The 23003-nt window shown below is 45.0% G+C and overlaps 1 protein-coding gene across 4 annotated transcripts; it reads right to left on the bottom strand.

The window, feature by feature from the left end:
* Nucleotides 1-2324: 2324 nt before the first annotated feature.
* METTL13 (methyltransferase 13, eEF1A N-terminus and K55) lies at nt 2325-19068 on the bottom strand. 4 transcript variants are annotated; one of them, XM_063627341.1, is made up of 8 exons: nt 18271-19068; nt 15875-16634; nt 14285-14484; nt 12432-12627; nt 9751-9915; nt 8135-8353; nt 5842-5973; nt 2325-3895 (listed from the first exon to the last, which is right to left on the bottom strand). In XM_063627341.1, the coding sequence occupies exons 1-8, from the start codon at nt 18421-18423 to the stop codon at nt 3621-3623; spliced, it is 2100 nt and encodes a 699-aa protein (XP_063483411.1). In that variant the 5' UTR covers nt 18424-19068; the 3' UTR covers nt 2325-3620. The 4 variants fall into 4 exon arrangements, with proteins under 4 accessions (XP_063483411.1, XP_063483412.1, XP_063483414.1 ...); XM_063627342.1 differs by having other exon boundaries at nt 17658-18934; XM_063627344.1 differs by having other exon boundaries at nt 14285-14476; nt 16335-16634; nt 18271-18932.
* Nucleotides 19069-23003: the final 3935 nt, after the last annotated feature.

The following is a 23003-nucleotide window of genomic DNA, read 5'->3' as shown; positions in this document are numbered from 1 at the left end:
CAACATGGTGAAACCCTGTCTCTACCAAAAACACAAAAATGAGCTGGGCATGGTGGTGTGCGCCTATAGTCCCAACTATTCAGGAGGCTGAGGCAAGAGGACTGCTTGAGCCTGGGAGGCAGAGGTGGCAGTGAGCCAAAAAAGCCAAAATCACGCCACTTCACTCCAGTCTGGACAACAGAGTGAGACCCTGTCTCAAAAAAAAAAAAAAGAATAACTACTGGTCTACCCAATCCATAAGACGACAGACTTAAGAGAAGAGGCCCAGTTAGCAGGCAGCCATGACAGAAGACTGGAGGCATACACTGAAAAATTGGTGGGAGGACAAGGGCAAAAAGGCAGAGAAGGGCAATAGGCAGACTTACCAATTTTACATTGTCACAGAACTTGTTTAGGATGGGGGCGGGCGAAGGCGCAAACTGTCACGTGATTTATTCTCATTCAGTTCTCTGATAGTCCTGGGAAGCTAAATTGTACACTCTCCCAAGGATGATGGGACCATCCCCACTCAGCTGTAGCCATTAAAGAAAATTGAGGTCATAGATAAGACTTTTCCAGACTTTTGTAACTCATTGCTATCAGCTTGCTCCTTGTTTTCTACTCAGAAGCTGGGTGCATGCCAGATTCTCAGGAATTCTGTAGGCTATCTCCCCTATAATCTGTCTCTATGCAAAATAGATTATAACTTGAAAATGTATACTGATTGGCCAACATTTTAACACACACACACACACACACACGAGATTTCTGGCTTCTCTTAAAGACCTAGCTATGCTAAGACAGTGCTCCTGCAAGACAGCTCAGCTGGGACAGCCGCTGCCTTTAGAGGGGATATTTATTCTCTGGTTTGCCACAGGTCTCATCCTAGCCTTTTTGTTTTTATACCTGGCTCACTCACTCCACATATTTGTTACTTGCTTGGTCTGGTAGGCATTGAAGCTTCTAACCCTCTCCCCTCCTCTAGAGCGCTCACCCCTAAAGTTAGGCAAAATTCCCATAAGGAACCATTTGCTTGTCATTAAAGCAAAAGTGAAAAACTCTCCAGTGGAAAAGATGGGATTCAGGCCAATGGCTGTCTGTATATACACAACTTTCCTCACAATCCAGCAAGCTCCAGAGGGGAGTCAGACTAGGGTTTGAGTAAGCAGGCTGCAGCCACCAAGTGTTCTGGTGAACATACTGGTCTCCGTTGGTACAAATTTCCTTTGTAGGAAATTAAGCCGAAAACTGCCTCACTTCTGTCCCTTGGTCTTTCTCCAGCCTTCAGCACATAACCAATTTCCTTCTTCTTTTATATTTAAGTCTTGATAATCACCACCCATGAGTGCCTCTTCCCACCTCCAAATGTGGGAAGCGACATGTAAATCCGTGCCTCTGTGGACCATTCCCCCTAAGATGTAATTAAGACCTTATCGTTCTGATAATGCCTAGAGCTTGGCCATGCCACTCAAATGTGCTGCTCCAAACTCTGCACAGCATGAGGGTGATCTGACCAAGGACAGGCAGACGAGCTCCTCTGCCTCAGACCCTGGCTCTCTATAACCCATCCTGACACTACACGAGCTCAGAGATAAAAAAAAAAAAAAAAAAAAAAAAAAAAAAAAAAAGTGGCCAGGCGCAGTGGCTCACACCTGTAATCTCAACACTTTGGGAGGCCAAGGCAGATGGATGTCTCTACAAAAAATGAGCCAGGTATGGTGGTACATGCTGTAGTCCCAGCTACCTGGGAGGCTGAGAGTTGGGAGGATCATCTGAGCCCAAAAGCTCAAGGCTGCAGTGAGCCGTGATGGCACCAATGCGCTCCAGCCTGGGTGGCAGAGAGACCTTATCTCCAAAAAAAAAAGAAGAAAAAAGGACTTGCCAAAAGGTCCTCTGGGGTACACAGACCTGACATGAGGGATAATCTTCCCATTACAGGGTTCCAGGGGAAGATCCCCTCCTAAAGAAAGGGAACCAAGTATTTCTAATGGATAAGATCTAAAAACACTTCTCTGCACTCCCTCCTCTCCTTAATGGACTGACACTATTTTCTAAGGATGACAACCTAACTGAAATACAGACAGTCTCTGACTTACAATTTTTGAAGTTTACAATGGGTTATCAGGGTATTAAATGCATTTTCTACTTATGATGGATTTATCAGGGTATAACCCCATCGTATGCTGAAGAGCATCTGTATGCTTCACCTGAAAGGTCAGGGTCCATTTTTAAAGGGCCTGTGGAAAGATGAGCCAGGTGGTGAATGGTGACAATGCCTATTTTCCATGGCACTGCTCATTAAGTCAACCTTGGTATAATTAGGAAAGACAAAATTCAAGCCAGTCTTGGAATCATTGGTTTAATGGTTCTCAATAAATGATTAAGATTGATGTTTCCAGCCAAGTGAGATTTGGGTTTAGATATAGTTTGGGCTTAACTATCCTTTATCTCAGATTAAATGAGACACTGCATGTAAACCACTTAGAAGAATGCCAGAACACATTAACTTTCATTACTAATGTTTTTGGTCGTTCTTAAACATCTTCACGTCTGCCACCACTCTTTACGCAGAGTCTGGCACATAGCTGTCACTCAACGAATGTAAGTAAACAAACACTAGAGACTTTAGTCTGCCAGGTCTCTGACATGCAAAGCCAGGGGGCCAATCCTCTGTCGCCCTCCAGCCTGTATGCAAGGCTGTGACAGGAAGCTGGAAATTCTGGTAGATGGCCCAGCAGGGGCAGCTGCCCAGCCAGACCCTCTGCTCAAGTGAAGGTGGACTCTGAGCTCACTAGATTAATTGACAACAGGATGACCTATTCCAGGGACTGGGAAATGAGGGCTGAGCAATCTCAGTAGAGATGAAGAGCTGGGTCCAGGTCCAGTGTCTGGGACCCCAAGCCCCACGGAGAATGGGACAGGTACTTGGAAGGGAGCCATTTGCCCAAGCTTCCCATATTTCACACCCTTGGTTGCCCTGGAGATCATGAATTGGTTGGATGATCAGGCAGACTCCCTCCACTGAGCAAAAAACAAATGGCTTAGGCTACAAGGTTTGGGTCACCAAGGAAAGCTGTCAAATAATCAAGTGGGTTAGCAGATTCCTAAAAATTGGAACCATTTCAGCAGCAGTTTCATCTACAGGGAGACAGAGAAAATGCTCTCTCAAATCTGTCTCACATCTATAGAAACCTTACTCTGTTTATAGTCTTTTGGCATCTTGCTCTGCTGTCTCACTTGAGATCACTCCTATAGAACTAATAGAAGAATAAATCAAAAGCAAACCAGTATAAGTAGAGACGCAATAAAATTTGGCTGTCTTGAGTCCTGAGGGGCTTGCACATACTTGTTAAGGCATGCAGTGTGTGCCAGGGGCTTCAGCAGGGAATTCTACTCAAGGACATGGTGTAGGAAGCAAAGACAAACCAACCCAAGTGGTACTGAAGAGGACAAGATGGGAAGGACATTTTTATTTTCCCTAATCTTCAGGCAACCTCACCAAGCTGGAGGTCACATGTAGCTGAGTGTGAAACCAAGAAAAATACGAAGCTTAAAAAGTACTGTGCGTTGTATTTCTTCAGTCTGTGGCAGGCTGGGAGTCCAAGGTCAGTCTAGGCAAGAGGGCTGCTTGGCCTAAGCAATCACACAATCTTTACCATCTTGAGCATATCTGACAAGACATACGTGTCATCCCAACCCCTCCCAGGCTTCCTCAGGGTCTGCTCCAAAGCCTGGGCTGTTTCTAGGAGCTCTGATGTGGCAAGTTTTTGCTCAGGGTGCAGCTGACAGAACAGGATCTCGTTCACTTCACCCTCAATTCGCCGGACATATAGGAGGGGGAACACTGCCTTGAGCCCAGCCAGCACTGAGTCCTTTAGCCCCAAGTCTCGGCACACGAGGTTGAGAATAAAAACACCTATAGGGTAGGAAGAAAAGTCAGAATGACCTCACATCAGGAGACATATCAGAGACAAAGATCGGCTTTGAGGAAAATACCAATTCCTGTCCCAGGGAGACCAGTGGACTAAAACACACTTATGGTGGTGGTGAGTTTGCAGAGAATACACAGCATAGAAAGGTAGATGGAGAAAAGCGTGGGGAGCATGTGAGCCATAAACAAACTTCAGCCTTATTTCTTGCTCTTCTGTGCTGCTCACATGTTATTTTACCATTCTCCATGCCTCAGTTTCCCCAAGAATAACTTTGAGAAAGAAATGATTCCCAGCCGGGCACGGTGGCTCATGTCTATGATCCCATCACTGTGGGAGGCCGAGGCAGGCAGATCACTTGAAGTCAGGAGTTTGAGACCAGCCTGGCCAAAATGGTGAAACCCTGGCTCTACTAAAAATATAAAAATTAGTTGGGCATGGTGGTGGACACCTGTAATCCCAGCTGCTAGGGAGGCTGAGGCAGGAGCTGCTAGGGGGGCTGAGGCAGGAGAATCTCTTGAACCCAGGAGGCAGAGGTTGCAGTGAGCCAAAATCCAGCCTGGGTGACAGAATGAGGCTTTGTCTCAATCGATCAACAGAAAGTGATTCCCTACGAAAGAAAAATTTACCAACTCCACAGGGATATTACATTCTTGACATACACACCATAGAGTATTTATTAACCAGTGAGAGGGCCAAGGTTATCTTGACTTCTGACAATCAAGATTCCAAATCAAGCCAGTTACCACAGTGCCTTACACCAAATCAAAAACACCGAGAGGGTTGTTAACACAGGGATTAAAGGCTCCAGTTTTGAGGTGGCAAGGCACTGGGTTCAAGCCCCAACTGTTACCTTGCATCACCTTGGCAAATCTTCAACCTCAGCTTCCTCATCCAAAAATGGACTGCTATGAAGATTAAATAACACACTGCCTAGTAGAGCACGTGTAGGAAGCATCATGTAGTAGCTAGCATCACCATACCGGTGGGAGTGTGAACTGCTACAACCACTTTGTAAAACTGTGTGGTAGCATCTACAAAAGCCAAACATACCCATAACCTATGATCCAGCAATTACAATCCTGTGTATATACCCAAGAGATCTGAAAACATAATTCATCAAAAGGCATATACTAGAATGTTAATGGCAGCACTACTTATAATAGACCCACACAGGAAACAAACCAAATACGAACAGTAGAATGAATAAGCGAACTGTGTTAAGTTTCATGATACAACACAGCAATAAAAATAAGCCATGTAAACACAACACTGTGAATGAGTCTCACAAACATCATGTTGAGTGAAAGAAAATGGACACTTAAAGAGTACATTCAGCCAAGTTCTGTGGCTCATGCCTGTAATCCCAGCACTTTGGGAGGCCAAGGTAGGAGGATCACTTGAGGGTAGGAGTTTGAGACCAGCCTGGGCAACATAGTGAGATCCTGTCTCTACAAAAAATAAAAATAAAAAAATTAGCCAGGCATGGTTGCATCCACCTGTAGTCCCAGCTACTCAGGTGACTGAGGTGGGAGGATTCCTTGAGACCAGGAGTTTGAGGCTACAGTGAGCCATGATCATGCCACTGAACTCCAGCCTGGGAAACAAAGCAAAACCTGTCTTAAAAAAAAAAAAGAGAACATTTCAACTTTCCATATGATTCCATTTATGTAAAGAACAAGAACAGGCAAAATTAAGCTGGGCAGACAGATGTTAAGATAGTGATTACTCTTGCAAGGACAAGTTACTGAAAGGGGATAAGAGATACGACTTTCTGGCAAGCTGGAAATTTTCTGTGTCTAGTGCTAGTAAATGGGCGTATTAAATTTGGAAAAACTGATCGAGCTCACACTTCTGTGCATTTTTAATTAAAGAGATAATTTTTTTTAATGGTCCCTTCCCTCCTCCCTCTCCAACCTTTTGTTCTCCATACCTTCAGGAGTCAAGATGTTTTTAACCTTCTGTAGAAAAGATTGCTCCACAAATGCTGGGGGTGGACAACTCATTCCCAGTGTTGGGTCCTTACTGTCAACATCAAACATTATGACATCGTAGCAAGGCCGTGCTGGGAAAAAGAAGGAAACAAGTCCTTGTCTTTGCTGTATAAAATAATACCATTTACATTCCTACACTATACCTCCTCTTTACCAGTGGTGGGCACGGTGACTAAGTTTGAAGGATGACACGGAGAATGTGGTTTGCCTGTAAGGGCACTGACATCGTGGCCCAGGGGAGTCCTTGTCATCAGGGTTCAGAGCGTCTCATAGTAAAGATGGAACTTTCTTCCACATTTAAAAGCACCTTCCAAAGGCAAAAACATTAATGGGGTCCAGTTTAGCATGAATATTTCTTGGTTAAGAGTCTATCAACACCAGTGGCTTCTGACTGTGGCAGAACATTACAATCACCTTGGGAAGCTTCTAGTGTGGACTACACTCCAACCAACAGAATAAAATATCCTGGGGTGGTAGGGGGCAGATGGGAGGAGAGATGGGAAGCCTCTGGTATTTTTCTTGAGCTTTCCAGGTAATTCTAAATAGTCAGAGTTGAGAACCACTGATCTAGACAAAGCAGCTGACCAAGCCTTTAAGGGCTGACCCAGCAAATGGTAACTTTTAACTCTGAAAACAGCACATTTTGCCTCATAGGAGAAAATGTTCTGAAATTTCAGTTAGTGTTATCTTTGCAGCTCCACGCACAGCAGCTGACTCAAGAAAGAAATGATTTTGCTAAATGGGTGAGAAAGAACTGATGAAGAATTGGATCTGCTCCTTACTATAATGTTAAATTGTTTTTATAAGGGGTAGGTCTGCAATGCCACTGACAGGTTTTTAGAAAATTTTGAGACTGTGGTCATAATTATTCAATAATTAATAAGTATTTAATTAGGACTGCTGCATGCTTATCATTGTTCATAGCACAGATCTGATTTTGATTTCTTACAAAGAGAACATGTTGGCTCATCAAAGTCCAAGGAAAACAATAGCCTGCATTTGCAGCCTTGAGCCCTCCAGTAATCTGAAACATTTTGGTGTTACAGAAGATGGGCAGAGCCATTGAAAACTAATCTATAGATAACAACAGCAGTAACATCGTGGATTAAGTACTTACCATGTGCATGGCACTGTTGTAAATACTTCACCATATTAGCTATCTGGGCTTTGGCACCTAAACTAACCCTAGCCTTAGAGAGGGAACCTATGAAACTGTTACAATTCAATTCAGTTTGCAATTAAAATTAAGATAGCATCTGTTCAATACTTGTCCCAGGCATCCTAGTTTGCCACACCCTTACTGGAAAATATTCTAATCTAGTGAGACCAGAGTATCTGTTATGGAATGAGCAGACCGGCAGTCCTGAACAGAACTGAACCAACCTAACTGCCTTCTCCCCGAAGGACTCGAGCTCCAGAAAGTACTAAACTCACCAGCAGCCTATCTGTATAATAAGCAGAGTTACTGTCCCTAGTATTTTGCAGAAAATTATTATGCTTATAGTTTTTGTCCTAAATCTGGGATGCAAATTACTAGAGCAAATGGAACCTTAATTCTAGTTGCAGAAGGCCTATCAAAATTCCCACAGAGTAGCATCTGCATCAAGGTTTCTCCACCACAGCACCGTGGAAATTCTGGGCCAGGTAATTCTGTCATCAGTGCCCGTCCTGAACATTGTAAGATGTCTACTAGCATCCTAGACCTCTACCAGTTAGATGTCAGTAGCAACATCCCCCATCCCGATTTGTGACAACGAAAAATTGTCTCCATACATTACCAAATGTCGGACCCTGAGGTTGTATACCACTGATCTTACATGAATACTGTTTTGCTCTATTTCTGGCTTTACCTCCAGTTGAAATATTTACAAGAAACACCTCCCAACACACATTCCACCCTTTCTTCTCTGTTTCTTTGCCCAGTTAGACTTCAGGTTTCTTAAGATGGTGAGGAAATGATGAGGTTACAAGTCAGAAAAAAGCCCACTGGTCTGTTAGCACCATAAGGGCAGGAATGGCCTGTTTTACTTATTGCTATACATTCACACCTAACACAGTGCTAAGCATATAGCTGGTACTCTAGTGCATAAGTATATCAACAAATGAACAGGCTGAAGACTGGAACGATACTCATGCCACTCTCTTAGAGATAAACCGTAGAGGCCCTTGCGGGCCTGACAATGTCGGATCAATCATCCCTCAACACCCCTTCAAATGCTCCAAGAGCAGTACCTTCTCCTTCTCCTGCCCGGCTGGTGATATAGTCCAGGCCATCTGCAATGTGGACCTTCATTCGGTCACTCTGGGAGAAGCCAAACCACTGGGTGGCCACTTCCAACATGGAGGGGTCGATCTCCACAGCATCGATGCAGGACTTTGGAAAATGATCGTGGACAAAGAGGGGGAGGCTGCCCCCGCCCAGGCCTACCACCAACAATGCCAGTGGGATCTCTGTAAGAAAAGAATAGAGCATCACATTGCCACCTGTTCACTGCAAAATTCTGTACCAGCCTCAGGGAAGGCAAAAGGGAAAGTCAGCTCACTGTCTCCACTCGGGATACAAGATTTAGAGGTCTCCCTGTCTCATTTCAGAAATCTAGGAGTCAGTTTGACATCTGATAACTCAATCCTGGATTCATGATGACTAGATCCAGAAGATGAACTAGTGTGTTATTATTATTGTCTCTTAAAGATCTCAAAGTGGCCAGGGGCAGTGGCTCACACCTGTAATCCCAGCACTTTGGGAGGCCGAGGTGGGCAGATTCCTTGAGCTCAGGAGTTCGAGACCAGCCTGGGCAACATGGCGAAATCCTGTCTACAGAAAGTAGAAAAATTAACTGGGCATGGTGACACACACCTGTGGTACCAGCTACACGGTAAGCTGAGGTGGGAGCCTGAGGAGGTCAAGGCTGTAGTAAGCTGCGATCATACCACTGCACTCCAGCCTGGGCAAGAGTGAATCCCTGTCTCAAAAAAAAAGACTTTCTCACTATAAGAATTATTAGACCCTCTCTAGGAAAGGGAAGAAGAGTGGCCAAGCAATCTTGCTCATGATTACAAGGCAGCAGGGTACAATGCCCCTTGCCCTTGACTCAAAAGGCCACACTGTCTTCTCAGACACCCTCACCAAGTAAGGGTAAGCCATTCAAGTTCCACAAATCACAGGAAAACAAAGGCCCAACTCCTACTCCTAAGCACAGAGCACGGCCACCACAGGGGGATCAAAGGAAGACAACAAAAGTCACCCGAAGGAGACAGACCCTGAGAATTAAATCTAAGAACTAAGATTCTAGTGACACACATCAACACTAAGATAGGACAAAGTATAGGGTATTCCAAGAAGGCACATTCAGGGACTTCAGGTGAAAACGGTTACAATCACAGACAGAAACATGAACATTTTTACTAATGCAGTCAGATCCAAACCTGCTATTAGCAATAAGGCTATGACTGCATTAACTATAATATGAATCTTTTCAGAAAGTAGAAATTCAAGATAGAATTGCATCTTTTGTTCAAATAATGCATTACAGAAAAACTGAACAATTAAAATCTGTGTATTTTTACATATCTCATTGAATACATGATATACCTTAATTTTAAAAAGAAATGAACAGAAAAAATACCACTTAGACTCTAACATATTTCAATACAATTTCAATATAACAGGTTGAGTTTGAGGCAACAGTTAATTAGAATGGTCATTAACTTATAACATGGTTGAGATGAAGAAAGATACATTGGCAGTTTGTAATCGCTGTTCTTCAACTACAACGCAAGTGACACCAATTGTTTAGGTCTGTAATCTTTATGCTCCCTTCTGTGGAAGGCAGTGGCATCTCTCTCACCTAGGAGTAGCTCTGGGTTTCTCAGCAGGGCAAGGCCAGCGATCATGGCTTTGTGGTGTTCACAACACAGGTAACTCTTATCAATGGACTGCCCCGGGGCTGCAGGGAGGTCCTCCGCATCAGCAGGCCGCTGCTTCTTCCTGTCCTTTTTCCGCTTCTTCTCGGCTAAACAAGAGATATGAAGTCCTATGCTCAGTACACTAGTCCTCAGGAAGCAAGGGTTACCGGCAGCAATGTGCTCCGGATGGCTTGAACACTCAAAAGACCCAATCGTTAAAATTTTGCAAACTGGTTGACATCATGTTGATAGCTTGAAACTGGCCGTAGTGAAATCATTTGGATGTTTGTCCCCTACAAATCTCATGTTGAAATGTGATCCCCAATGTCGGAGCCACCATGCTGGTCACGGGGGCAGATCCCTTATGAATGGCTGGGTGCCTTCCCCATGGTATTGTGTGAGTTCTCACTCTAGAGCTGTTGTTGAAAAAAGCCTGGCGTCTCTCTTGCTCCCTCTCTTGCTATGTGATGTACCTGCTCTCCCTTCACCTTCTGTGATAATTGTAAGCTTCCTGAAGCCTCACCAGAAGCAGAAGTTGGTACCATGCTTCTTGTACAGTCTGCAGAACCATAAGCCAAAATAAACTTCTTTTCTTTATAAATTACCCAGTCTCAGATATTCCTTTATAAGCAACGTAAAACAAATACAGTGGTGGTATTTATACTAGAGAACTGATAAACACTATAAATCAGGATGTGTCCCCCCACCCCACCCCACAAAGAGATAGTCGTTAAACATTTAACATATACAATGGATACAAGGAAGCTGGAAAACGAAATGGCAAATGCACACTCAAAAACCTGGGAAAATTCAACTGAGGAGCCCTGGTACCTCCCCTCTAAGAAATATAAGGTCACTAACAGGAGAAAAGATTACTCATAAAGTCTTTTAAAGAAAGGTAAAGTTACTATTCACCCCCTATGTGCCAATTACTATATCGTAACTTTTATTTTTTTAGCTCTTCTAACAACCTTATCATTCCAATTCTTGGCACATGAACACACTGAGCCACTGAAGTGTTAAGTAAATAGGGAATCAGCAGATGGTAGAGATAGGAGTTGATCCTCGGACTGCCTGTCTCCATCACCTATCATCTTTCTGCTATGCCACACAGGTAGCACTACCAACCTCTGCTGAAGAAGGAAACCACAAGTATTCAAAAAAGGAAATAAATCCTAAAAAGCCACTCCACTTTCCCTCTCACCACTCCCTTCACTGCTCCAGAGTATCATACTAAACAGATGGCTGTGTCTTCATAGGGATCAGCTGCATTCCCCAGCAGTAAAAGGTGCTGATGAGTGGAGTCGGGGTGCTTTTCAGATATATTAAATAACTTTTTAATATGCTCTCCTTCTTGCTCACCAATACACCATGAAGGAGAACGTTCTTTCCATGAGAACAAAGTGCTACCAAGAAGTCAAGGAACATGGCAATGGTGAAAAAACCTGAAACCCAAACTGAAAGGGGCAAAATGTTCTTCTAAGCAATTTTACTGAGATTTTAGTGAGATGAAACTGGACCAACCTGCAGCCAGAGTGACCAAACAACAGGGCAGAAACTCAACAATCTTGGGTGCTCTTGGCCAGGGAAAACCCCTAAAGAAAAATATCATTTCGCTGGGTAACTTGATTGTAGGCTCAGAGCCAGTCTATGACCTCAAGCGTCTCAATTCTCTGTCTCCACCCTCCTCCCAGATGGCCTTGCTATGAGGGCAGGCCAGTTAGGCAAAGGGAACAACTGGGAATCAGGAGAGCCATTTCAGCTTCCATCCTTGAATCTCTGCGCCTTGGACAGGGAAGATGCACTGGAGACGGAGAGGTGAGGGACATTCACTTTTCACTGTCTATATTTGACTTTTGAAGTGATTTCAATGCGCAAGTATCACTTTTAAAATACAAACTAACACACGTATAACAAACTATTGATTCCCCATCAGGGGGAGTTGCTGAGTGACAGCTGGGAGACCACTTACAGGGATCCTAGAAGAGATGGTTTAGATCTACACTGTCCAATACTAGCCACTAGCCCCCTGTGGCTGTTGAACTATAAATGTAAATTAATTAGAATTAAAGAAAATTAAAATTCAGTTCCTCATTACACTAGCCACATTCCAAACGCTCAGCACTACATATGGCTAGTCGCGACCACATTAGAAACTCAGGGACTAAACATCTCCTTCATCACAGGCAGTTTTACTGAACAGTGCTATACTAGATGGCTTCTAAGTCACCCGCCAATCCAAAACCCTCTCAAACAGGTGAGTCACACTATGGAGGGCAGGGCACACCTGCAACTTCCATGGTTCTGGCTCACCTCACAGAGGCCTATTGAAACAATACACAGATGTACATGGAGCACCTGCAAAACAGATGCCTTTAAACTGAAGACATTAATGTGATTATCTCATGTATTTGGTTTCACTACCCATGCCCATTATCACTTCAGAGCCAGGCTCTGCTCAAGAACAGAATATACTCTGCTTATCGCTACTCACACCCTAAGAGTCCAGATGGTTAAGAACCCACAGACACCCAGGTCTGTCCTACATCTCGGCCAAGCTCCCAGGAAATCTAGTCCATGCCACGGCCACTTGGGTCCCATCACCGTGCCTATGACACCTCACCTTTGTGAGACACATCCTTCAGCAACCTGGCTTCGGACTGCACCACGTTCCTGTTGCTAAGGAAGATCAGTCGACGGAAGTATCGCTTGTCATCCCCTTGCACGTCCTCGATGACATAGTCACCACTCAAGGGGCTGCAGTCTTGGTGCTGAACGGTCCGGACCCCAATGTCCCCACCCACAGACAGAAAGGGCACCTGAAGGTACAATCAGAGATGTGGTCAAAACAGCAGCTCATTTAGGAAATAAGAGAAATTAGAACCCCTTCCCTTTTGTGTGTATATATCCCCATACCACGGTTCTAGACAACAACTACTCCACAGATTTGCCATTCTATTAAAGTACTTTTCTGGGGCCTTTGAACCGATCTCAAAGGTTTAATTCATCTTTTGAAAATCAACTGAACACATAAAGATCTCCCAAACAACTAGTGAGATGCAGCTGATTCTCCCCAAGTTCTTTTAGGGGTTTTTCTCATCGGTAACCCCTAAAAGAACTCTCAATAGTCCAGGATAACAAAAGCTAGAGGGAACCCTCAGGAAGGGGCTGTGATTATGAGAAGGAATCTACACAAGAATAAAGATAACAAAATCCATGGGAGAAACAACCACTCCAAATCTAGAGAAATTTTCCTTTCCCCTAATTATTCTCATCTATTTTTCCCCCATTTTTCTGAACCTTAGGAGAAAAATATACTTTCCCCCTAAACTTTCCCACTCCTTCCTCCTATCTTTATTTCTTTTTTTAAAGACCTGTAAGACTATTTAATAATCACCAGTATCTCCTGACCCTGCAGACTCAGGCACTGGTGAGAGGTCACAAATGAAGCTTCCCAGAGGATCTGGGCTTCCTTGAAATAGGGGTCACCAACCCCAAAGTTGGCCAGGAAGAATCAAACATACATTCATCTATAAACACGAGTCAGCCTAGTGGGCAAAACCACAGGCCAGGAACCCAGGAGCCTGGATTCTTTTTTTTCAGATCTGTTACTATTTGCACCAAGCCTTTAGATACCTTTGCTTTCCCACCTATCAAGAAGGATCAAAGCTTGGGCAACATAGGGAGACCCTGTCTCTACAAAAAATGTAAAAAAAAACTAGCCAGGTATGGTGGCTTGCACCTATAGTCCCAGCTACTACCAGAGGCTGAGGTGGGAGGATGGTTTGAACCCAGGAGGTTGAGGCTGAGGCTGCAGTGAGCCGTGATCACACCACTGAACTCCAGTCCAGCCTGGGCAACAGAGCAAGACCCTATCTCAAAAAAGAGAAAAAAAGGATCAACTCCTCATCATGAAGTTCTTGCAGTAAAATCACTTGTTCGTTACCCATGGTGACCAGGATAGCACAAGACAGTTGGTGTTAACTGATAATACCGTATCATCACTTAGGCAAAAACCTTCGGTTTCCCTCCCAGTAAAACACCTGACCAGCAATGCGAATACCTGGATAACTGTGCTGAGCTGTTTTGGTTCTCTCCCATTTATACCCTCAGATAATGATAGTTCTAAGAAGCAAAATGACCAAGAAAGTCCACTGTGGAAGGAGAAACCCACAGTCAGAGCAACTAAAATTAGGAAGAACTGGAGCCCGCAATGTGTAGAGCATTTCCGTCCTGCCACGTCTATGGAGTCTGAGAGGCTCCCCCAGACACGGACACTACTGTGCTCACTTTCCTCTCATTGCCTGGGGCAAAGAACAGTGTTTCCCTGCCATTTAACCCTGAGCTGCTGATACCCCTCTAGGATTAGATGAGAGTCACAGACTCTAGTCCTAGCTCCTGCCAAGGTTCCCTCTGCCTCCCTGGCTGCTAACATGACTTCAGAGACCCAAGAAAGCCATACAAAAGCTTTGTTACCTGCTGCTGGGTGGGCATCCCAGCTGGGGCCAGCTCCATGACTCTAGCCGACAACTCAGCTTGGATGTGGTCCATGCTTTCATACTGCTGACCTCGGTGAAGGGCCACTGTAATCAACCTCCTGAAGCCAGCACTGGCCGCCAGCTGTTTCCGGCCCTCATCCATGCCAAAGAGCCACTCGGTCTCCCGGCCCTGGGGGACTAGAAAAAAGAACTTGGTTACAGGGAGTCCTGGAAAGTGTTCAAGCCCACAACCAATATGGCCCAAATGGCAGGGAGCCAGTCCCTGTCCAAGACCAGCATCTTCCCCACCTGTGACCCACTGAGGAGCTAACAATTCTCTAGTTCACAACACCTAGGGCAAAGCAGCCCATCAGACATGAGGCAGGACCAAGGGTGGAGAAGAAGTGTGGGCATGTCTGTAGGGGAAGGAGGCAGGCACCTACCACAAGAAAAACAGCAATAATGCCAACACAAATAAGCCATGCCAGGCGTGACTCCAAGCTGTTGACAAATATATATTAATGGAATCCTCCAACACTCCAAGATGCAAGTAGTAGTATTATTCCCATTTTTACATATGAGGAAACTGAGAAACAGAAGTTACACTATTTGCCCAACTTCACACAATAAGTAAATGGTGAGGCTGGGACTCAAACCCAGGCAGTCTAGCCCCAGACTCTACCCACGCTTGTATTCACTGCACTATTTATTTCCACACACGGACAGATAGAATTATAGAATACTTGAAAAACTGGCTCAGTCACCAGGAAACAAATTGCCATAACACCAAGACCATAAACACTTTGCATTTGTCTACAATGTTCTACTTTTGAAAGCATTTCCTCCTACTATCTTTTTTATCCTTATTAAGATAAATCTGATATAACTTACTGCTTTCAGTAATAATGGCTAACATTTACACGGCACTTCCAAGGCCAGGTACCATTTCTAAGAGCTTTTATACCTCTCACAACTACACCAGAGTTACAATCCCATCGAGACAGAGAAAGAAAAGTAACCTGTCTAATGTCACACCATCAGGAAATGACTGAGCCAAAACTGAAACCCAAACAGTCTGGTTCCAGAGCTCACTTTTTTAGCTGCTACCCTATGCTGCCTCTCTAAATTTTGCAGAGAAGCACAGCAACTTCCCCAGGTCCTGCAGCTCACAGGCTACAGCTGGGACTAGAACCTATGTCTTAGACTTGCTAGTCCAGCATTACTTCCATTAATCCATGCTACAAAGTAACTAGCACCTCTATGTCATATGTGACCTCCTAAATTTATCTCTATTCTCTCTCTTCCCTACTAACCCCATTCTCACACTTCATCAAGCCTTTGCAATGGCAGATGAAAAGGAACAGGTCTCAACTCGAAGTAGGTTGCTAGAGAGCTATTACTCTCCTTTCATCATGCCTTGGGTAGTCTAATCCTCTGGAAGTACAAACCCCTGCAAGATAAAAACAGTCCAGAATCCCACCAAAGCCCCAGCCCAGCCTCAGCCCCAGCCCCAGCCCAAGCCCCAGCCCAAGCCCCAGCCCCTGTAAGCCAGCCCCTCCAGAGAAGAGAGGGAGCAATCCCAACTCACTGATGAAAATCGCAAAATGATTGTCCCGCGATGGTTTCACAGTGGGGCTGTCCACCACGTGGAGGGTGTAGCGTGGCTCCCCCGTGTCCCCATCGCACAAGTCCAGAGACACACTCCCCAGCCTGGCCTTGCGGCGCAGCTGGCTGCACAGCCAGGCATACTGCTGCCGCTCCCGCACCGCCTCGGCCAGCTGCTCGGCACTCTCCAGCCGCACAGGCTTGCCCTGCTCCTGAGCACACAGCTCAAAAATCTGAAGGGCAGAGCCAGGGACTGGCCTGAACTTGGTCATGATGAAGGCAAAGACCGGCAAGGAGAACTGAGGCTCTGCTTCCAACACCTGGTCCTGGCTGTTGGCCACTTGGTGCACCCTCACCATCCACCCCTCCCGGGAGAAGTGGCCCACTGCTTTCTTCAGGATGTGAGCCTGAGCCAGGGAGATGCAGAGATAGCGACCGCCCACCTGCAGGACACGGCCAACCTCAGCCAGCATCCTGTCCACCTGTTGCAAGGTCTTCTCTTCCTCATCTGTCAGGACAGCATCCAGGGTGCCCTTGTCCAAAACCACCTGGAACGAGGCATCAGGAAACTCCATCTGCGTCATGTCCATCTTCAAGAAGCTCATCTGGGGCCGTCGGGTGGCATTACATTCCTTCATTTGCTTGATGACAACCTCACTGATGTCGATGTTCACTATATCCCGATAGCCCACATCATACAGTTGCTCACTCAGTTCTGAGTTGCCACACCCAATCACCAGCACCTGGAGAAAAAATTCACAGACAAGAGGGAGGTAATCAAAGCAAAGGACTGTACTTCAGGTACTTCAAGGAATCAAGTCTCACCTTGGCTGAGTCGCATTTTCAGAAGGTGGAGATGCTACTGCCAGAGAAAGAGCAACATTGTAGAGTTGATTCTAGACTCTATCTTGAAACACCACATATACTTGCTAGTGAAAACCACATTCAGCTACAATACAGGTTATATAAGAATGGGCTTTGTGTTGCACAAACAAATTAATCATAATTGTTTTCTCTAAAACATGCACTTATTAGGAATTAATAGGAAGTCAGAGAATCCAAATATAGAGTTACAGTTGAAATCCTAGGCCAGGAATAACCCTATTTCCTCAATCTACTCATGCCTTTGGCTCCATTAGACAATATAGTACACTTTGTGAGGATTCAAATCTTACTTCCATCACAGATTCCATCTCATGATATTCGGCTATCTTCTGAAGCCAAACTTAAAATTCAGATTGTTGTCTCCCTCTCCAGGGAGCAATCTCCCATTCTAACTTAGAAATTCTGATATTGCCATCTTTGGAAAAGCATGGTACAAAGAGATGTGCATATGCTCTGGAGCCAGACAGGCCTGAGTTTAAATCCCCACATGACCACTTGGGCATGATCTTGGGAAAAAAAAAAAAAAAAAAAAAAGTGGCTCTCGGGGCCTGTTTCCTCATCTGTAAAATGTATGCATGGCCACTCACCTGAGTTTATGATGAGAATTCAAAGATTGCACATGCACATACACAGCACTCAACATAAGGCTTGGCACATAAAGCTTCCCCACAAATGTTAGTTTTCTACCTTTCCTCCTTCCCTACCTCCAGTACAATCTCACCTATACCAAACCCATTATTGAACTTATCACGTTTCACTTCTGGAACATGTGCAGGGTTTATGTCTTAATGCTCTTATAGCTTAAGGACTGAGCACAGTGCCTGAAATTTGGGGCGCACTCAACAACTATTTGAAAAACAAATTCACACACAAAGTCACACCTGCTGCAGGTTGCACAGGAATGCACAGTGACAGAAGAACATACTTTCAAGATGGGAAGTCACCCTTCAAGTAGGGTTATTAATCCAAGAATGAGCTGGGGTGGGAGGTCTATTATCTGAAAACCTTTAAAGAAAAATTTTTTTTTTTTTTTTTTTTTCTTTTTTTGAGACAGGGTCTCACTCTGTCACCCAGGCTGGAGTGCAGTGGCGTGATCATGGCTCACTGCAGCCTCGACCTCCTGGGCTCAAGCGATCCTCCCGCCTAAGCCTCCCGAGTAGCTGGAAATACAGATGCGCGCCACCACGCCCGGCTATTTTTTTCATTTTTTGTAGAGACGAGGTCTCATGTTCCCCAGGCTGGTCTTTAACTCCTGGGCTCAAGCGATCCTCCCACCTCGGTCTCCCAAAGTGTTGGGATTACAGGTGTGAGCCTTCGCGCCCGGCCTGAAAGAGTATTTTAGTTTGTCTTTTAGCGGGAACAATGCAGGAAATGCTGAAATATGCGTCCAACTAGGATCCTCCCGCCTGTCACTGTCCACCAAGTGCAAGATTCCTGTTACCAGTTCCCACCTTCCGGAGCACGTACGAAGGGCTGCCAGGCTGCGCTCCTCACCTTTTCCCTGGGCTTGATATATTTGTGTAGCACCCCGCACAGTTCCAGGTAGGTTCCATACCACTCGAAAGCTTTCTTTCCTCGCTGCTGGAAGAACTTCTCCCAATAGTCAACGGAGCCAAACTCCTTGGAACTTTTAGGTAAGAGGTTCATGTTCCTACTGCCGGAGTTGCGTTTCAAGATCCCCCTACTCCCTGTGAGGTACCATCTGAGGAGCTTGCCCACCACACGCAGGCTCCGGGACACTGCAGTGGGAATTCTTTCCACGGAAAAACAGCCACATTCATTTGTTCCCCCACTCCAAATCCCAGGAATGACCCTTACACGACAAACGCACGCACGGGCCACTGAATCTCACACACGCTCGCCCCCTCCTCCGCGCCTGCTGTCCCTTCCCCACGTGAAGAGCCCCTCACACTTTTCCCGAGCTAGATTTCCGAGCCCAGCAACCAAATCCGGGTGCGAGGCCTCGTGATTCGTCGGCCGGCCCAGCCCACCCCAGCTAGTCATTGGTCGCTGCTTTGCGTTTCTATCACCTCATTGCCTGCGACGTGCTCGCCTTTTTCCGGAGGCTCCGTCGCAGGCACCTAAACGCCTTTTTGACCGGAGGCCGGCCGACCATTCACTGGACGGGGCGGGACCACGGGCAGCAGTTGTGGCGGAAGAGGCCGGCCCTCTGTGAGAACTAGGTCACGTCCGGGTGCCGAGTGAGCGCGGCTGTGCTGTGGTTGGGCCCTCCCTCCAGGCGGGGCGGAGAGCGCGCTTGCTTCCCGGGCTCGGCGGCCGCTTCGTCTTGGAGCCGGCTTAATCACTGACTCCGATCGTGCGCCACACAGGGGCGGAGCGCGGCAGGCGGGAGCGTACTGGTAGAGGAGGACGAAAAGAAAAACCTATACAGATAGGAGAGAAGTGAGACCGGAAATGAGTAAAGCCAGTCCGTCGTAAAAACGCTGCACATTCCAACCCTGTCAGCTTCTGCGCACCACCACCCCCCGCGTTATTTTGCCACCTCTGCACCAAAATACAGGATTCTGCTATCAAAAGTGTAATAACGCGAAAATTCAGGAGGAAACAGTAACAACTAGGCATTCAGAGGTGACTCTTCTCCCTCTTCCTTCTCTCCTCAAAGCACAGCATGCAAAACTAGCCTTTCATTTTGACAATTGGCCTCCTTGTGTTATTCTGACGTTATGTATAACTGCTTATTTTATGTGTTTCATAAACATACTGTAGTTTCACATGCTCATGCTAATACCCTGAGGAAGCTTCTGTGAAGGACACTTTTTTTTCACACAGGGTCTCTCTGTCGCCCAGACTGGACTGCAACGGTGCAGTCATGGCTCACTGCAGTCTCCACCTCCCAGGGGTCAGGGGATCCTCCCACCTCAGCCTCCCAAGTAGCACGCCACTACCGCTGGCTAATATATATATATATATATATATATATATATATATATATATATATATATTTTTTTTTTTTTTTTTTTTTTTTTTTTTTTTTGGTAGAAATGGGGTTTCGCCATGTTGTCCGGGCTGGTCTCAAACTCCTGAGCTCAAGTGATTATCTCGCCTCACCCTACCAAAGTGCTGGGATGACTGGTGTGAGCCACTATGCCGGCAGGCACTATTTGAAAATGACCAAATATGTGTATCACTGGGCCTTTCATACCATGATAAATTGCAGGAGGAATATACAGATTGAGGAGAGCAGATAGGCTTGGAATTGAGCATGTGTGCTGTGGGCTGTTACATACTACACTAGCACAGGTAGATAGCCAGGTAGACTGTTAATAGTTAAGTAGATTAGATTGGACTTAAACATTGGTTTAAAAAAGTGATTCTCAAACTAGCATGCGTCAGAATCACCTGGAGGACTTGTTAAAACACAGAATTCCCCCAGTCCCACCCCCGTTCTAAGTCATTAGTTCAGTGGTGAGGCCCAAGGATTTGTGTTTCTAACAAGTTCCCACGATGCTGATGATGTTGGTCCCGGAACCACACTTTTTTGAGAACCACTGTTTTAAAATACAATTAAGAGATAAGTCAAAATGGTATGGTTCCAAATTCGCAATTTTCAATGATAAATCTAAAAGCTTTCTACAAGTAACAAGAGAAAATCTGTTTTCATGCTCCCTTTGCTGAGTTCACGTTGTTCCTCTCTACCCAAGATAAAGAGGAGTCCTTGAAGTAGTAGCTTCAGCTACTACACCATGCAAGGTTCTGAGTGGGTGAAATGTGGGTTCTTTAGGAAGCACTTATTGAGAGTGGAGGACATTCACTTGTACTGAATGTGCTACACGATACCAAAGAAGCAAAACACCATAGCAGCCACGCGCGGTGGCTCCGCCTGTAATCCTACCACTTTGGTAGGCCGAGGCGGGCGGATCACTTGAGATCAGGAGTTTGAGATCAGCCTGGCCAACATGGTGAAACCATGTCTCTAATAAAAATACAAAAATTAGCCGGGCGTGGTTGTGTGTGCCTGTAGTCCCAGCTACTCAGGAGGCTGAGACAGGAGAATCACTTGAACCCCGGAGGCGGAGGTTGCAGTGAGCCAAGAGATTGCGCCACCGCACTCCATCCTGGCCAACAGAGGGAGACTCCCTCTCAAAAACTACAACAACAAAAACAAACAAAAACCATAGCAGCTGCTCTGTGCCCCCCAAAGCTTTATTCAATTCAATTCAACAAATATTTTAATTGTCTAATAGGGGCCAGTCACTGTGGTAGAAGCTAAGGATGCAGTGGTAAGCATGGTAATCACGTGGAGGGCACATTAAACAATTACAAAAATAGTCTGTAATGGGGGTTATAAGTGCTGTGAAGGAGAACCATACCATTCCATGATAGTATATCTTTGTGACCTCTACTGATCTAGGGGGTGACCAGAGAAGGCTTCCCTGAGGAAGGGACAAAAATACTATATAATCTGACTGCTTAATATCAGCATGACATAGGTGAAAAACCAAAAAGCATGGTTCACCCTCTGGAACCTTTACAAGAACTTTTGGCTGCTGCTTTTCCCTCTGTCTCCATTGTCTGTTCTGTTAAGTTCACGTTATTAGAAAAGAGGAAGTTATTTCTATCACAGCCCAAGCTCCAGCCCGGTATTTGATGCTCTAAAAGTATGATTACAGTTTGCAGTGTTTTTCAGACCAAGAAGGTAAGTAACTTACCTTTTTCCATCTGTGCCTGCCTCCCTTCTGTGAGCCTAAAAAAGTGATAACAACCAGAACATTTTAAGCTAAAACATACTAGAGATTTTCTAAAATTGTAAGATTAACACAGAAATATTTTAGATACATTGTAACATTAGACCCTAGGTTAACCTTTCAAAATACTTATTTGAAGCTTATTTGTCTCAAGATTTAACTATGAAATATATTTGACAGGTATGTGTTATCATCAGTATACTTAGTTAATTTAAGCCAATAAGATGTTAAAATGCTTTGTGTTTTATTAGGATCCCCAGAGTGGTTAAAAATATAATTTAAAATGCAAGCTAAATTTAGATAAAGCCATTCAGAATTGTGGAGTTTTTTCCTAAAAATATAAATCCAGACCTCTGGATATATAATTTACAGTCAAACTTACTTAATTGAAACATACTCATAATTGTGGTAATAATATTCAATTGATTGTTACTACGATTAATTGTAAAATAAGAAAGAGGAAATAAAAAGCATCTCTGACAATTTGGTAGGCAGAGGATGAGAGAGGCAAAATAATGCTCCCCCAAAGATGTCTACCTCCTAATCCCCTGAACTGAAACTGTGAAGGTAACAGATTACAAGGCAAAGAAGAATTAAGGTTGTAGATGCAATTAAGGATGTTAATCAGCTGACGTAGCAAGATTATCTAACTGAGCTCAATGTAATCACAAGGGTCCTTTTTCATTTTCTTTCTGTTTTTTTGGTTTTTTTTTTTTTTTTGAGACGGAGTCTTACTCTGTTGCCCAGTCTGGAGTGCAGTGGCATGATCTTGGCTCACTGCAACCTCCGCCTCCCAGGTTCAAGCAATTCTTCTGCCTCAGCCTCTTGAGTAGCTGGGGATTACAGGAGTGCACACACCCAGCTAATTTTTTTTTTAGTAGTCTCACCATGTTGGCCAGGCTGGGCCACAAGGGTCCTTTAAAGTGGAAGAGGGAGAGACAGAAGGGCTTGGCCCAATGTTTCTGGCTTTGAAGATGAAGGAAAGCAGCCATGAACCAAGGAAAGGTGGTGACCTCTAGAACCTGGAAAAGGAAAAGAAATGGATTCTCCTGTAGAGCCTCCAGAAGAAATGCGGCCCTGCTGACACCTTGATTTTAATTTATTGAGACTTGCAGACTTCTGACTGATCCAGCTGTAAGATAATAAATTTGTATTGCATATGGTACTAGTTTTTGGTAATTTGTTACAGTAGTGATAGGAAACTAATACAGAACATAAACAGAGGAGAGAAAGAGAGAGAGAGAGTATGTGTGGTTGGGGCAGAAGGTCACAGTAGGGAGAAAGCAGCAGAAGATACAACTAGAGGCTGAGGTAAAGGGCAGGTTTTGAGGAGTCTTGTATTCCACATATTTAGCTTCAGCCTGTCGGGCCACAGGAAGTCAACAGAGAACCAGGGTCATGACAGAAAGACTTGATCTGAGAGATGTTCTCAGGAAAGACTGAGGCGCTTGAGGACTGATTGAATAGGGGGAATAAAAGACTGAGGGACTCATAAATGACTCCTACATTGGCCTCTGGATG

This window comes from Symphalangus syndactylus, chromosome 12, assembly GCF_028878055.3.
Source record: "Symphalangus syndactylus isolate Jambi chromosome 12, NHGRI_mSymSyn1-v2.1_pri, whole genome shotgun sequence".
Taxonomy (NCBI): Eukaryota; Metazoa; Chordata; class Mammalia; order Primates; family Hylobatidae; genus Symphalangus; species Symphalangus syndactylus.
Note: the sequence above shows the minus strand (reverse complement) of the source record. Positions and strands in the feature narration are given on the sequence as shown.

Coding starts and splice junctions, on each gene's coding strand:
- METTL13 (XM_063627341.1), bottom strand. CDS start 18,423: ATGAACCTCTTACCTAAAAGTTCCAAGGAGTTTGGCTCCGTTGACTAT. Junction 16,635..18,270: donor ATATCAAGCCCAGGGAAAAG/GTGAGGAGCGCA, acceptor TTTTTTCTCCAG/GTGCTGGTGATTGGGTGTGG. Junction 3,896..5,841: donor AAACATCTTGACTCCTGAAG/GTATGGAGAACA, acceptor CCTACCCTATAG/GTGTTTTTATTCTCAACCTC.